Source organism: Mesocricetus auratus, unplaced genomic scaffold (assembly GCF_017639785.1).
Source record: "Mesocricetus auratus isolate SY011 unplaced genomic scaffold, BCM_Maur_2.0 Super-Scaffold_100026, whole genome shotgun sequence".
Taxonomy (NCBI): Eukaryota; Metazoa; Chordata; class Mammalia; order Rodentia; family Cricetidae; genus Mesocricetus; species Mesocricetus auratus.
In genome coordinates, this window is record NW_024429207.1 from 27,275,883 (window position 1) to 27,292,382 (window position 16,500).

Below are 16,500 nucleotides of genomic sequence, written 5' to 3' on the forward strand. Positions count from 1 at the left end.
CCTCCACTCTCCCCCTACTCCCATTTGCTCCATGGAGAGGGTAAGGCCTCCCCTAGGAAGTCTACTAAGTCTGTCCCATCATCTCATTGAGGCAAGACCAAGACACCTTTCTACACCCCACACCCCTGTGTTTAAGCTGAGTGAGGATTCCCTGCTTATAGAATGAACTCCACTAAGTCAGTTTGTGCATTAGTGTTAGACCTTGGACCCACTGCCAGTGGCCTCATATATTGTCACAATCACACCATTGTCACCTATATTATGCAGGTTCCCCATTTGTCAAACTTGAGTCAGTGATCTCTTACTAGTCAAGGTCAGCTGCTTCTGTGGGTTTCCCCATTGTGGTCTTGACTCCTTTGTTCATATTATCACTCCTCCCTCACTTCAATTGTACTCCAGGAGCTTAATCCTTTGGTTAATTGTGGATTTCTAAATCTTCTACCATATGTTTCTGGAAGAGGGTTTTAGCTTCTCTGGGTTTGTGGATTGTAGGCTTTATATCTGCTATCCATTTGTGAGTGAGTACATACTATGTTTGTCTTTATGGTTTTGGGTTACCTCGCTCAAGATATTTTTTCTGGTTCTGTCCATTTGCCTGCAGATTTTAGGATGTCATTGTTTCTTAAAGCTGAGTAGTACTCCACTGTGTAAATATAGCACATTTTCTTTAACCGTTATTTAGTTGAGGGGCATATATGTTGTTTCCAAGATCTGGCTATTACAAATAATGTTGCTATGAACACAGTTCAGCAAATGCCCTTGTGGTGTGAATGTGCTTCCTTTGGGTATAAGGCCAATAGTGGTATTTCAGTGTCTTGAGACAGGTTGAATCATAATTTTCTGAGAAATCGCCATACTGATTTCCACAGCTGCTGTACAAGTTTGCATCCCCACCAGCAATGGAAGAGTGTTCCCCTTTTTCCACATTGTCTCCAGCATAAGCTGTCATTGGTATTTTTGATCTTAGCCATTCTGATCTGTGTAAGATGGAATCTCAGAGTGGTTTTGATTTGCCTTTCCCTGGTGACTAAGGATGTTGAGCATTTCCTTAAGTGTCTTTTCGCCATTTGAGATTGTTTTGTAGAGAATTCTCTGTTTAGGTCTGTACCCCATTTTTTAATTGGATTATTTAGTTGTTTGATTTCTAGTTTGAGTTATTTGTATATTTTAGAGATCAGCCCTCTGTCAGATGTGGGGTTGGTGAAGATCTTTTCCCATTCTATAGGGAACTATTTTGTCTTGTTGCCCATGTTCTTTGCTTACATAATCTTCTCAGTTTCAGGAGATCCCATTTATTAATTTTAGATCACAGGGTCTGTGCTACTGGTGTTATGTTCAGGAAGCAGGCTCCTGTACCAATTCGTTCAAGGTTACCTCTTACTTTCTCTTCTAAGAGGTTCAGTGTGGCTGGATTTATGTTGAGGTCTTTGATCCACTAGTACTTAAGTTTTGTGCATGATGGTAGATGTGGATCTATCTGCATTCTTCTACATGTTGAAAGCCAGTTATCTCAGCACCAATTGTTGAATATATTTTCCTTTTTCCATTTTATATTTCTAGCTTCTTTGTCAAAATTAGGTGTTCATAGGCTTGTGGGTTGATATCAAGATTTTCAATTTGATTCCATTGGTTCACCTGTCTGTTTTTATGACAAAACCAAGTTGTTTCATTACTATAGCTCTATAGTGCATCTCAAAGTCAGAGATGGATGGTGATGGCCCCAGATGATCCTTTATTTTACAAGATTGTTTTGGCTATCCTGGGGGTTTTATTTTTTCCATATGAAGTTGAATATTGTTCTCTCAAGGTCTGTGAAGAATTGTGATCGAATTTAGATGGGGATTACATTGAATCTGTATGTTACTTTTTGTAGGATTGCCATTTTTACTATGTTGATCCTACCTATCCAAGAGCATGGGAGATCATTCCATTTTCTGATATCTTCTTCACTTTCTTATTTTTAAAGACTTGAAGTTCTTGTCACACAGGCCTTTCATTTGTTTGGTTACAGTGACCCCAAGATATTTTATGTTATTTATGGCTACTGCAAAGGGTGATGTTTCCCTGATTTCCTTCTCAGTCCATTTGTCATCTGTATATTGGAGGTCTACTTGTATCTTATATCTTGCTACATTACTGAAGGTATTTATCAGTTGTAGGAGTTCTCTAGTAGAATTTGGGGGACTCACGTATACTATCATATCAGCAAATAGTGACAGTTTGACTTCTTTTTCAATTTATATCCCTTTGATTTGTTTTTGTCTTATTGCTATAGCTAGAACTTTGAGTACTATGTTGAATAGATATGGAAAGAGTGGACTGCCTTGTCTTGTTGCTGATTTCAGTGGGATTGCTTTGAGTTTCTCTCCATTTAGTTTGATGTTGGCTGTTGGGTTACGATATATATAGACTTTATTATGTTTAGACATGTTCCCTGTATCTCTATTCTCTCCACGACCTTTATCATGAAGGGGTGTTGAATTTTGTCAAAGTCTTTTTCAGCATCTAGTGAGATGATCATGTGATTTTTTCTTTCAGTTTGTTTATATTGTGGATTACAATGACAGATTTTCTTATTTTGAACCATCCCTGAATCTCTGGGATGAATCCTACTTGGTCTTGGTGAATGATTTTTCTGATGTATTCTTTAATTCAGTTTGTCAGTATTTTATTTAGTATTTTTGCATCTATGTTCCGAACATGAGGGAAATTTGTCTGTAATTTTCTTTCTTAGTTGTTTCTTTGTGTGGTTTGGGAATCAGCATAACTGTGGCCTCATAAAAAGAGTTTAGCAATGTTCCTTCTGTTTCTATTGTGTGGAATAATTTGAGGAATATCGTCTTAGATCATCTTTGAACATCTGGTAGAATTCTGCACTGAATCAATCTGGGTCTGTACTATTCTTGGTTGGAAGACTACTGATAATTGTTTCTATTTCCTTAGGGGCTATAGGTGTATTTAAGTTCTTTATCTGTTCTTTGATTTAATTTTTGGTATGTGGTACTTATCTAGAAAATTGTCCATCTCCTTAAAGTTTTCCAACTTTGTGGAGTATAGGTTTTTGAAATATGACCTGATGATTCTCTGTATTTTCACAGTATCTGCTGTTATGTCCCCCTTTTCCTTTCTGATTTTGTTAATTTTAATATTCTCTCTGTCTTTTGGTTAGTTTGGATGAAGGTTTATCTATTTTGTTTAATTGCTCCAAGAACCAACTCTCTGTCTTGTTGATTTTTTTAGTTGTTTTCTTTGTTTCTATTTTATTGATTCTAAACCCTCAATTTGACTATTTCTTGCCATCTACCCTTTGTGGGTGAGTTTGATTGTTTTTGTTCTAGTGCTTTCAATTGTTCTATTAATTCACTCTCAGCACTGCTTTCATTATGCCCCATAAGTTTGGATATGTGATGCGGTCATTTTCATTATATTTTAGGAAGTCTTTTATTTCTTTATTTCTTCCTTGACCTAGTGTTGGTTCAGTTGATCACTGTTCAATTTCCATGTGTTTGTGGGATTTCTGAAATTAATGTTGCTGTTGAATTCTAACTTTAAGATGGGATGATCTGAAAGGCCCCAGGGGTTTATTTCAATATTTTGTATCTGTTGAATTTTGCTTTGTTACCAAGTATGTGGTCAATTTTTGAGAAGGTTCCATGAGGTGCTGAAAAGAATGTATATTCTTTCATGTTTGGATGGAATGTTCTATAGATGTCTGTTAAGTCCATTTAAGTCATAACTTCTGATAGTTCCCTTATTTCTCTGTTAAGGTTCTGTCTGGCAGATCTGTCCAGGGATGAGAGTAGGGTGTTGAAGTCTCCCACTATTAGTGTGTGGGGCTTGATTTGTGATTTAAGCTTTAGTAATGTTTCTTTCACAAATGCAGGAGCCCTTGTGTTTGAGGCATAGATGTTCAGAATTGAGAATTACTCTTGATGGATTTTTCCTGTGATGAATATGAAATGCCCTTCTTTATCATTTTGATTTAGTTTGAAGTCTATTTTGTTAGATATTAGGATAGCTACACTAGCTTGTTTCTTGGGTTCATTTGAATTGGAAAATCTTTTCCCAACCCTTTACTCTGAGGTAATGTCTGTGAGTTTGAGGTGAGTTTCTTGTATGCAGCAAAAGGATAGATTCTGTTTTCGTATCCAATCTGTTAGCCTGTGTCTTTTTATAGGTGAATTGAGACCATTTATATTAATGGATATTAATGATCAGTGATTGCTAGTCCTTGATATTTTTACTTTTGTTGTTGGTGATGGCATTGTGTGTTCAGTTCCCTTCTTTGGGATTTGCTGCTGTAAGCTCATCTAGTTCCTGTGTTCTTGTGGAAATAGGTGATTTCCTTGGGTTGATGTTTTCCATCTAGTACTTTCTGTAGAGCTGGGTTTGTGGATAGGTATTGCTTAAATTTGGTTTTATCATGGAATATCTTGTTTCCTTCATCTATGGTTATTGAAAGCTTTGCTGGGTAAAGAAGTCTGGGTTGGCATCTGTGATCCCTTAGTGTCTGCATAACATCTGACCTGGACCTTCTGGCTTTCATTGCTTCCATTGAGAAGTCAAGTATAGTTCTGATAGGTCTGCCTTTATATGTTACCTGGTCCTTTTCCTTTGCAACTCTTAATACCATTCTTTATTCCGTATGTTTATTATTTTGATTATTATTTGGTGAGGGAATTTTTTTGGTCCAGTCTATTTGGTATTCTGTCAGGCTCTTGTATTTTCATAGGCATGTCCTTCTTTAGGTTGAGGAAGTTTTTTTTCTATGATTTTGTTGAATGTATTTTCTGTGCCTTTGGGTTGGACGAATTCTCCTTCTGTCCCTATTATTCTTAGGTTCAGTCTTTTCATGGTGTCCCAGATTTCCTGCACAATTTGTGTCAAGGATTTGTTTGATTTAATTTTGTTTGACTGATGAATCTTCAATGCCTGAAATTCTCTCTTCCATTTCTTGCATTCTGTTATGCTTGCATTTGTGGTCCTTGATCATTTACCCAGATTTTCCATTTCCAGAATTCCTTCCATTTGTGTTTCTTTTATTGCCTCTATTTCAGATTTCATGTCTTGAATTGTTTCCTTCACTTATTTGATTGATTTTTCTTGGTTTTCTTTAAGGGATTTGTTGATATCTTCCATATTTTTGTTTGTCTTTTTCTCCATTTCTTTAAGAGAATTTTTCATTTCCTCTTTAAGGGCCTCAATCATTCTCATGAAGTTATTTTTTAGGTTGTTTCTTATACTTCATCTGTGTTGGGATGTTCAGGTATTGCTCTTGTAGCACCACTAGTTTCTAGTGGTGTTGTATTGCTCTTTAAAATGAGTGGTGGTACTATTGTTGAGTGTGTTCATACCTTGTTGTCTACGCATTTCTTCCTCTAATTGTTATAGGTGGGGCTTCTCTTTCTCCAGTTGGTATAGTTGGGGGCTGTGGCTACATTGACCACTCCTCCAGGCACAAGTAGAGCAGAGTTTTCAGTAAATACTCTTCCTGGTGGAAGTGGGCCCAATGCTTAGGTGGTCACTCCTTGAGGTGCAGGTGGGGCTAAGCTCCAGTGGATGCTTTTCCCATTGGAGGTGTAGATAGGGCTGAGGGTCCAGTGGTCAATGTAGTAGCGGGGTATCTCCCATAGAGAAATGACAGTGAATGATGGCTAGGGCACAGGTACCGTTTCCCAGAGGAACTTTTTGCAATAGTGTTGGGGAAGTCCTGTGTATATGTTAATAAATTACTGCTGGCCAATAGGAATCTAGATAGGTGGGGCTAGGAGTCCAGGAGGATTCTGGGAAGGAGAAACACAGGGAGTCAACATGTAACGCCTGGAACTATTCTCCGGTAAGAGACATACTTAGATTAACAATTATGGGGTAATTACTTAAGTCAGAGATAGCCAGTAAGAAACAAGCAAGGACAACAGCTTCATAATTAATATAGCCTCCTGTATGTTTATTTGGGACTGATGCGGATCTGGAACCAGGCGGGCGAGAAGGCTCCTCTCAAGGAAAGCTTCTCTTAACACAATAGTTTCTGGAAGTTACTGCTGGAAAGCACTGCTGTTGCTTCACCAGGTGGTCACCCTTTGCTCCTGGGCCTGAGACTGGGGCCTCCCTCTGACTCTGCTCCTGGTTGTGAGGCTCCCTTGATGCTACTTCAGGCCTGAAGCTCTGGCTTCCCTCTGATTCTGCTTGAAGACTGAAGCTCAAACCTACCTCTGACATTGCTCCCAGGCCTGGGGCTCATGGCTCCATTGATGCTGCTTGGGACCTGAAGCTCCTGCCTCCCTCTGACACTGCTTCTGGGCTTTGATGCTGCTCTTGGGTCTCCTCTCATTTTTATTTCTTATCAAAGGTTTTTATTTTTTATTGTTGTTTGGGTTTTTTTTCTTTTTTGACTATTTGGTTTTTATTTTCCCAAAACAGGGATTCTCTGTGTAGTCTTGGGTAACCCAAAACTCACTCTATATACCAAGTTGACCTCAAACTCAGAGATCCACCTACCTCTGCCTCCTGAGTACTGGGATTAAAGGCATGTGCTACTACCACCTGGCTTTCCAAAAGTATTTTAATGATTAATTTTTTATTTCTTGAATTTGTAATATAATTACACCATTCACCACTTTCCCTTTCCTGTCTCCAAACCTTTCCAAGTATCCCCTGTTGCTCTCTCTAAAATCTCTAAAATTCATGGACTTTTTTCAATTGTTGATGTAGATATATGTATGTATATACATATTAATATATATAAAGCATACATGTAAATATATGTATATGCAGATATACATATACCCTATCACTGAGTTATATCTTCATACCATGCTTGGCTATTTTGATTCATTTTCTCTGCCAGGTTTTTGTGACTCTGCACACCAGCCTGCACTTTTACACTCAGACTTGTCATTATGTAGGAACTAAACGCTAAGTTCTATTTTTCTATCATTCTCTATCATGAAAATCACAGCAGTCAAGCTGGTGTCTGGGAATGTGCCAGAATACAGAATAGCTATGGAGATACGGCTCCTTTATGATGTGAGTTTATGGACCAACTGGCAAAGTAAATTAACCCAGTGGATTCGCCTTGGACGACAAACAATAGAACAGCTCATGTGCAAAATTCTATGTCCCAGAGAAAAGTTCAGAACAGAATAAATAAAAATCACTGCACTTCTGGAATGGACAGAGCCATTTATGGTGCTCTAATGTGACAGATGTGTTCTCTGATGATGACAATCAGCTCATATAATCATCATAACAAGGAAAAGAAACTGCAAGACGTAGCTATCTATGGCTTATGCAATGACCACAATGTATTCTCTGAGATTTCTATAAACCAGAAGGAACCCTGTAGACTAATGGAGTCCTCTACAAGATTTAGGGGAGTAGTTCGATACACAACAGGAAGTGTGAAAAGCATCTCAGATGTGGACTCACTGCAGGGAAGGCACACACTCAGGAGTAGGGATCAGAATCTGTCCGTAACATGTGAAAAGGCACATTAACACAGAAGGAGGGCAGTGGATGTGGAGGATTTAGTGGCAAGCTCTCAAAACTATGGAGACCAGAATATATGCTACCAGAAAAACGATCACCAATGGCAATACATGGGGGGGGGTAACTGAATCCAAGGAATACGACCCAAATGAAGATACAACTCCAGCTTCTCCAGCATTCCCTGTCCATAGTCATGGGTTCCAAGACAACAACAATGTGACTTGTACATAAGAGCAACAAGTCAGCTAGCTGTCAGTCCAACTGTCAGTTCTCCACTGTGCCTGTGACAAATCATCACACACTTAGTGACTTCATAACACAGATTTGTAATTTTACCATTCTACAGGTCAGGACTGAGAAATGGACCTCACTGGCTAAAATCTATGCTCTCATAACTACATTCTTCAGGAAACTGTAAAGAGGATCCTTGCTTTCCCCAGCTCCGCCAGCACCCGGAGAGAGGTGGAGCACTCCTACCGCATTCCTCTGAATGACCCTTGCCTCCCTCTTTCACTTTGGAATACACTAGTGATTATTGGAGCCACTAGGATATTGCAGACGAATCTCCTAGTTTCCAAGTTGATGAACTAGTCATTCTAATTCCACCTGAAACTTGGATTCCCTGTCATATAACCTGTCTGTACAGGTCTTGGGGAACATCTTTGGAGAAAATTATTTTACCCTCAGCAGACTTCAATTTTGTTCTTGGGGCTCCACCCATGTCAGACCTGCAGCCATCTAATTTACCACTCGGGAAACAAGTTGTACAGCTATGGGCTCAATGTAGCAGGGAAGACTCTCTATACATACAGGATTCCAGGAGGAAGCCATCATGTACCTCACAGCCTGGGGGATGTCTCTGGCCTGTTTGGTACTTATGTTATAGTACAGGCATGGAAAGATTGACTCCTGTGTATGCCCTGGGCTTTGGTATCAAGCTTCCAGCATTTTAATCACTGGTTTTTACTGTGGTAACAGATATCATACTTTGTTTCTGAGACAAAGACCCTCTTTGAAGCCCGGTATCTGACTCCTTACCGTATCCCTTATTTCTATCTTGAGGACTATTCCCTATGGTTTCTACTTGCTAGTTTAGGTTTTAGCTCTTGTTTGGTACCTGGATGACCCTCCTTTTGGAAGGCTTCCTTCCCAGACCTTGACTGACCTTATGGCTCCATGATCCTCCCCATCCTCAAGTTCACAGATCTCCCTCTTTCATGCCCACCAGAATACCTCCCCCTTCCCAGTAGCTCCAAATTCCAGGCCCTGTCTCAGCCCACAAAACCCAACTGAGAGAGTTATGTCCTAGGAGATGTAATGCAATGGCTTTTTGTGTTCTTGACAAGGCAGCAGATAAACAAATCAGAGGCTCTGAACGTGGAAGGGAACCAAGCTCTTCCCTCGCCAAGAACTCTGCAAGAACAGTGAGATACATGCAAATGTATGCACAGCAAGAGAACAAAACAACAGATGAGAGGACTGAAGCTGGCGAGGGAATGTGCCGACCAGAATATATAAAGCTGATCCAGTAGCACTGAGCCTAAGCTCCAGTCCCTTGGCCCCCAAATCAGTGTTCAGCCAGCCTGTCGGGAGAGAGGGGGATACTTACAGGCAACAGCAGACAGAAAATCTCAGGTTGAGAGGGTCTTGAAAAGTATTCTAAACTAGATACTTAGTGTGGCTGGAACTCCAGCTGGAAAAGCCCCCAGAAGCAGCCCGCAGATTCTGCCTCAAGGGCTCCCACGTTTGCACTCTGTCTGGGAGCATCTCTGGCTATCAACAGACTCCTCTTTGTCTTTAGCTCTCACCTAACTTTCTGGTTTGCTGCCTACTCACTGGTTATATCTGTTGCTTTCAGGCACATGCACAAACACACATATGCACAGATAACACATGCTCCACAATTATAGCTCTTTCCTATGGAAGCTTTTTAAAAGACTTGCCCTAAAGTGATGCATTTTACATACCTAACAGTCCCAATTCCTTGACTTATCCTCCAAAAGAGAGGATTTCCATGGTATTATAGTTTGGGTCCTAAATCCTTCCAAAGGCCTCTGTTCCAGCACTTGTGATACGTGGTAGAAGCTACTGAGAAATCTTCAGGCTATCAGGCATGTACCTTTGAATGACACAGTAGGATTTGGACTCCTTTCTCTCCCATGCCAAGAGAAGGGCACTTCTCTTCCAACATACACTTCCATGGTGATTTCTTACCTCCCTAGTAGAAGCCTAAAAGCAATGTGAATTTCAAGTCATGGACTGAAACCCTAAATCTAGGGGCCCAAACATTGGGGCCTACTCCACGCCCCTGCCAACATTATGCAAGTCAGACTCACAGATACTGCTGTTAGAGCTGCAAGAGACTAAATTCACCCTGGCTTTAGAATTCACGACTGTTCTGGTCCTTTGGGACTCCGTGTTCAGACAAATCTCAGGGTACTGGTTACTCTGTGAACATACCCTATCTCCTTCACTGTCCCAGTTGCCCATGGCTCTGCCACAAGCCATCAGTCAAGTCAGCAAACCTCTCAGTCTTGCCCTGCAGTGACTCCACAGCACAAAGCAGCACTCAGCAAGAAACTGACTGGAGAAAAGCAAGCCCAAAGGGTAAATTGTGACTTGTGAATTACCTGTTCATTCAAATGTTTCATTGTCCCCCTAAGATTCTCTTGTCTATAGGGAATGAGGAAGAATGAGGGAAAGGTTCAAACATCATCATTCTTTTTGTTTGTTTAACTTTTTAAATCGTCATCATTGTTTTTACTTAAAATTGGTCTGTATGCCTTTCTTCCCCCAATTGCAAATTAGAATGTCATTGTCCTGTTGCTATGGTAATAGCTAAGTGACATTGCCTTCTGTACTCCCGTCTCTTTTTGCAGAGCCCAGTTTCTCTGGTCTCCCTGCAAATGACAGGATATGGCAGCATACATCTCTCTTCCCATCTGGGCACAATCCACACCCCAGTTCTTTGGCCCTGTGAACACGTGGCAGTCCAGCCTCTCTCCTTGTCTCCTTGTGCTTTTGTCTTCACAGCTGTGTCTGGACCAGAGATCCCGAGACATAAACCACGATGTAGAACCGGCTTGTGTTCCAGAATTCCAGTGAGCTGGCCAGGCATTTCCGTAGTCCTGAACAAGGCACCTCAAAGGGCAGTGAGTCCTGCAGAGCGCTCAGCTGCTGTGTGGTCCAAGGACGGTGGAGGTGGAGGAAACAGTGATTCGCCAGTCCCGAGTGCCCATCTCCATCAGACGAAGGAGCACAGAGAAGCAACAAGCTCTGCTCCAATTCACTGGGGGTTGAGAGGCTATTCATGACATGGCCGCATAAGTTGCATACCTGAGCAGGGAATTGCTTCTCTCTGGCATCCTGATTCAGGTGACTGGGTCTTACATGTCAGTTTTCCCTTTTGTTTTCTTTAAAGATACAATTTGAAGCCAGCCAAACTGATTAGGCAGTACTAGCCCATGTGTAGGTGTGCACAGGAAACCTCGGAACTGAGCCTTCTCTAAACTGCTGCTGGGAAAGGCTGTGGTCTACAAGGGATGACTTTATTATGCCAGGCAGAGAACACACAGCAGCTCCGGATGCTCTGACATCAGACTTGTCCAGCTTCTAGGTTCTTGCCCTCACAATAACTGGGTTTGTGCATTGGGCTACACCTCAAGGAAGTTCCTCTCCAGTCTGACAACTGCTCATTAACTGATGGTCACTCATGACCCTCTTTCATTTTCTTATTCTTCTCTCATATATAATAACTATAATTTCCCTTCCCTCCCCACCCCCAGTCTCTCCCATCATCTCCCCTCTCCCCCAGATCCACACCCCCTCTGTCTCCTCTCAGGAAAGAGCAGGTCTCCCAGGGACATCAACCAAACACAGCATAATATGTACAGTAAGACCAGGCACACACTATCAAATCATGGCTGAACAACGTAACCCAGTAGGAGGAAAAGGGTCACATTAGGATGCAAAAGAGTCAGCAACTGCCCCCTCTCCCACTGTTAGAAATCTCAAAAGAACACCAAGCTACTCAGCAATAAAATATATTCAGGTGAACTAGTTCCGACCCCTACAGGCTCCCTGATCTCCTCGAGCCCCCATGAGTCAATTGATTCTGTGGGTCTTATTCTCCTGGTGTCTCTATCCCTGCTCGTTCCTCTAGTCCTTCCTCCCCCTCCTCTGCAGGACTCCTCAAGCTCTGCCTAATAACTTTGGGACTTTGCATCTGTTGTCATGTTTGCTGGATGAAGTCTCTCCAGTCTCTTTGATAAGGATTCTGCTAGCCTGTGGTCCCAGAACACTCTGCAGGCAGGACAAACTGTAGGATGAAGGTTTTGTGGCTGGGTCAGTGTCCCAGTCCCTCCATCTGAGGTCTTGCCTGGCCGGTTCAGGCTCTTTGTCCCCTATTACTAGGAGTCTTTCCTAGGTCACTCTCATAGATTCCATGGAACTTTGTTGCCCTTGGTTTCCAGCTCATCCTGAAATGCTAAATTCTAGTCATTTCTTCCAGGATTTCCCCTCCCCTACTCAGCTGATCCCTCTTGTTCCCACCCTCCCAGTCCATCTATAAAATCTATTCTATTTCCTCTTACCAGAGAGATCCTTGCAACTCAACCTAAGCCCTCCCTGTTACTTAGCCTCTCTGGGTCTGTGGCCTAAAGCATGACCGTCTTTTACTTTATAATTAATATTCACTTTACAAGTGAGAATGTACCATAATGGGTATACTGGGTGGTTTTGTGTGCCCACTTGACGCAAGCTAGAGTCATCAGAGGAAGGAGCCTCAGCTGAGGTAATACTTCCATGAGTCCAGCTGTAAGGCATTTTCCATGGTGGGTGGTGCCATCCCTGGGTTGGCGGTCCTGGGTTCTACAAGAAAGCAGGTTGAGCAAGGCATGGGAAGCATCCAGTAAGCAGCACCCTTCATGGCCTTTGTATCAGCTCCTGCCTCCAGGTTTCTGTCCTGCTTGAGTTCCAGTCCTGACTTCCTTCAGTGATAAACAGTGCTGCTGAAATATAAGCCAAATAAACCCTTTCCTCCACAACTTGCTATTTGGTCATGGTGTTTTGTCACAATAGAAACCTTACCTAAGACAATGGACACCCCGTCTTATTTTCCCTAAACCCCAGAACAGCAAGCAAAATCCTGCTGTCAACAACTACAGGTGTCCTGCTTGATCACTCAAGTTTTCTGTAGCCTCTCTAGCATACTACCCTTTGTCCCATCCATGTTATAGCCTTCAGCCTGGACCATACCTCCCAATGTCTATTTCTGTGGGGTTTTTTTTGTCTAATGGCTGACACCATTCCAGTTGGGAGAATCAGTTTAGCTTCTTAGGACTTCAATTTTGTCTGTGGTTACTACCTTTCAAGATGATTTCTGCTCAAAGCAGATGGATGAGATACTGGAGAAGGAAAATATGAACTGGATGAGAAGGAGTCTAAGATGACAACTAGACACCCTGATTCCCAATGGAAGCTTCCAGCTGATAGTGCAATTTATCCTTTCCCATTCCCATTATCTTCTGACCCAACAGGTCCCTGGATTTCTGCAACCTCATGGCTAAATTCAAACAATGAATAGCAGGAGTCAACTCACTAAATAAGGGTACACCTTGAATGATCTGAATTTTGTCTTTGGAATACCCCCTCTTCTCCCCTCCCCTCTCTCTCCCTCTCCCCTCATATATTTATTTATGGGGAGTCATGCTTGCCATAGTGTATGTGTTGAGGTCAAAGTTTAAGTTCTGTCCTTCCATCACAGAGGTTCAGGAATCAAACTCAGGTTTTACAAGCTTAGTAAAAAATAGTGAGTTTACCCTCTAAGGTGTCATTCCAGCCCCCATCTTTGGCATATATTGAGAGTTAATGAGTTAGTAAGTCCCCCTTGAGTTCTAGTTCTGGGAAAAATGATCTGGTCCTTGGTTTTCTTGAAGATGGATACAAAATCACAAGGAATTATTTTTGGCATGTGATAGTTTTGATCATTTTCCTGTTTACCAATCAATACAATAAACAAAGATGCAACCCCTCTCCTCCCATTACTACTTCCAAAATAAAATTCAACATCACTATTCTGCTAGGCAAAGAGAACACACCAGCTAGTTACTCATTCATGGAAAGATCAGATAAAAGTTTTCCAGTGACTGTTTCTTTGTGGTGTCTATTTTAAGAGGTTTGACGATGTGTAGGTCACAAGGTTAGTGCCCCAACCTTTCAGAGAACAAGCGTCTCAATAGAGCACCGCTTGATCAATGCCACATCACGTAGAGGCTCCAAAATAAGCTGTACTTGTTCCCAGCCAAAACCATTCTACACATGAATGTCACATCCACCTCCAAGAACACAATATGTTTTACTCAAACTAAGCTGGGAAAGAAAAGATTTTTTGCTATTTTCTAAGCAAAAGAAGATTGTTGCTTAAGAAAAACTCTAGGGGAGTAAATGCCAAGCATTGTTTCAGACACTCTCTGGTTTCCAAAATACCATTTAAAAATAATTACACCCACGATTTATGCACGATTCATTAGACAGCCAGATAAGATGCACTACTAAATTTTAATTGCACTGCAAAAGTAGACATAATGAAAAATATCCCCTAACTTCTTGGGATTATAACCCAGTACACTAACATCTTCATCATGATATAAATCTAGTACAAATAGTTTTAGTGTTACTAAATTATATAAAAAAATTCAGCCTTATGATTTGCTAAACCTATGAAGATATTCTTTGGTTAAGCATTTAGAAGGTCAAGTAGTCTGCTATCAGTATTTTCTACTGATGAAATTTAGTAGGTTTGAATCACAGCTTCCCCAGCAATGATAACAAGAATGTCATAAACACATACTCGTCTCCAAACTAAAGTGGCTGTAAAGACTAGTTTCCATCACTGCCTCCTCTACACTAAACTAAGAACATAATAAAAATAACACCCAGCTGCATGTAAAGCACAAATGTAAAGATGGCACTAGCTTTACATAGACATTGGCAGAACCTATCTGCTATGCTGTGTGCACATCCATAGCCATGTGGGATACAGGCCGAACCTGAGACAGTACCACAGACCTGTGTCTTAAAAGGTTTGTAATTGGTGTAGCAAACATACTAGAGGGTGTAAACAATAGTTGCTGAAATCACACGCGGTGGTCTGGTATGCCCAGGCTCCCAGTCTGTCCCCATGGGTTTTGAATGGCACCTGCCATTAGAGCCACAAAGTTTGCAGTTTCTGAAGAGAGGGTGATTCATGCGACAGATGCAGTGTATGGCTCTCGGTGCCGGCCTGGATCATTGGTTCCCACACATACCTGTGGTTTTCAATGGAGGTTTCTCTCCTAGCAACAGTTTTAACCTTTTGGCGTGGATTTTGCCTTGGTAATGGGAGTCGGCCACCACGGCTGAGGTAAAGGACATGTTACAGAGTGTACAGCACTTATTCTTATCCACCGTGTCAGTGTCACTTCCCTGCATGGGGAAAAGGAGAAAGACAGTGTCACAGAGGGGCTCAGGTCCCACGTCATGAGATTGATCATTTCCATGACATTTGTCTATTGCTGACCACCTTATAGACACGCTCAGCTTTTGTTCTACAGTCCTTTTAATCTTCCTTATAATCACCATCAACTTAGTAATGAACATTTGTTTAGTGGCTAGCCATGCAAGACACTGGGTTTTTAGGAAACGTTGCAGATATGAGTTACCTAAAGAAAAATGGAGCCCACAATTAGGAAAAGGCACATTGTCTGGCTCCATGAGGAAAGCAGTTGGTAATTGCACACATTATACTCATTAAAGCAAGGAAAATATCAGAGTTCACATGGCCTGAATTATTTAGCAGAAATTATCATTTGGCATTCAGCTCTGCCTTTGCCAATTTTAGCCTCACCAGGATACATGACTCCAATGTTCAAGCTGTTTTTATATAAAAAAGTTTCTCTTAGGACTTGACCATTTTTCATACTTAATTTGCATATCTATCCCAGAACTATGATGACCACACGGCCTGAATTTTCTGACAGGAATTTGTGTAATACTTTTCCCTTTTCTTCAGAAAAGGTGATTGGCTAAATGCTTCACTGCTTAGTTCGGCTTAATTTTTAGGCTTTTGTGAGATTTAATGAAAGTGAATCGTGATTCAGAAAAAAGCAACTTCTTTGTGGGAGCATGTGACATGGCCATTATGTGGGCAGGTCATCAATTACCTCTACTCTCCCAGAAGATTAATCCTCTGCCTCCCCTCCTGCCTCGTTGGAAATTGAGGGTACAGTGGGCTCTAAGATAAGGACTCAAATCTGTGGAGTTGCATTAGCAAGGCACCTCATTGTTAAAGAATGCCCTCAGAGACGTCTCTAGTCCCACAATAGTCCCTTCTTGGAGACCCAGAAAACCCAGAAATGAAATTTAAAATTGGATGGGACAAGGAGGAGGATGGGGACAGGACAGAAAGGAGCAGAGAATTATATAAATTTCACATAATAACAAAATGTTCATACTGCTAGAGAGAGTGTAACCTTACACACATTATGTGGTAGATAGAAAAGTAACTCCTTCCATAAAGCATCACCATATGAGATCACTGATAATTAGTTTTTGGTACTTAGGAAGACCATTCGTGTGTGTGTGTGTGTGTGTGTGTGTGTGTGTGTGTGTGTGTGTGTGTGTGTGTGTGTGATGAGGCTGGCCTATGCTGAAAAGGTAGGGACAACAAACTGAAAGGCTGTTAGTGGGGGACACTAGTGTCAGGAAGTTGGACCCACCAAGAAAGGGACACAATTCCACAAGACTTTCCCCTCCGGGAAGTATTCTGCCCTTGCTGAAGGTAAGCTATGGTACTTTGAGTTTTGCTTTCAGGTGAAAATAAAAGCACAGGGACCTTTATAATCCACCACGTGGTTTACTGTGATATAAAAAGGACCAGGCTGTAGATCAGGAGCATTGGCTCTCACTCATCTCTCCAACCAATCCTAATGGGGGTACAGAGTCCCTTGGAGAGGAACAAGTCCAGAAGCATCA

At 41.5% G+C, this 16,500-nt stretch overlaps 1 protein-coding gene across 2 annotated transcripts in view; it reads right to left on the reverse strand.

Annotated features, from left to right (window-relative positions):
* The window catches only part of Zmat4 (zinc finger matrin-type 4), a 389,120-nt gene that overhangs the window by 132,175 nt on the left and 240,445 nt on the right, over positions 1-16,500 (reverse strand). For both annotated transcript variants that reach the window (XM_040731818.1, XM_040731820.1), the window contains one exon: positions 14,796-14,952. In XM_040731818.1, coding sequence (XP_040587752.1) covers positions 14,796-14,952 — 157 coding nt within the window. The remainder of the gene's footprint in view (positions 1-14,795; positions 14,953-16,500) is intronic.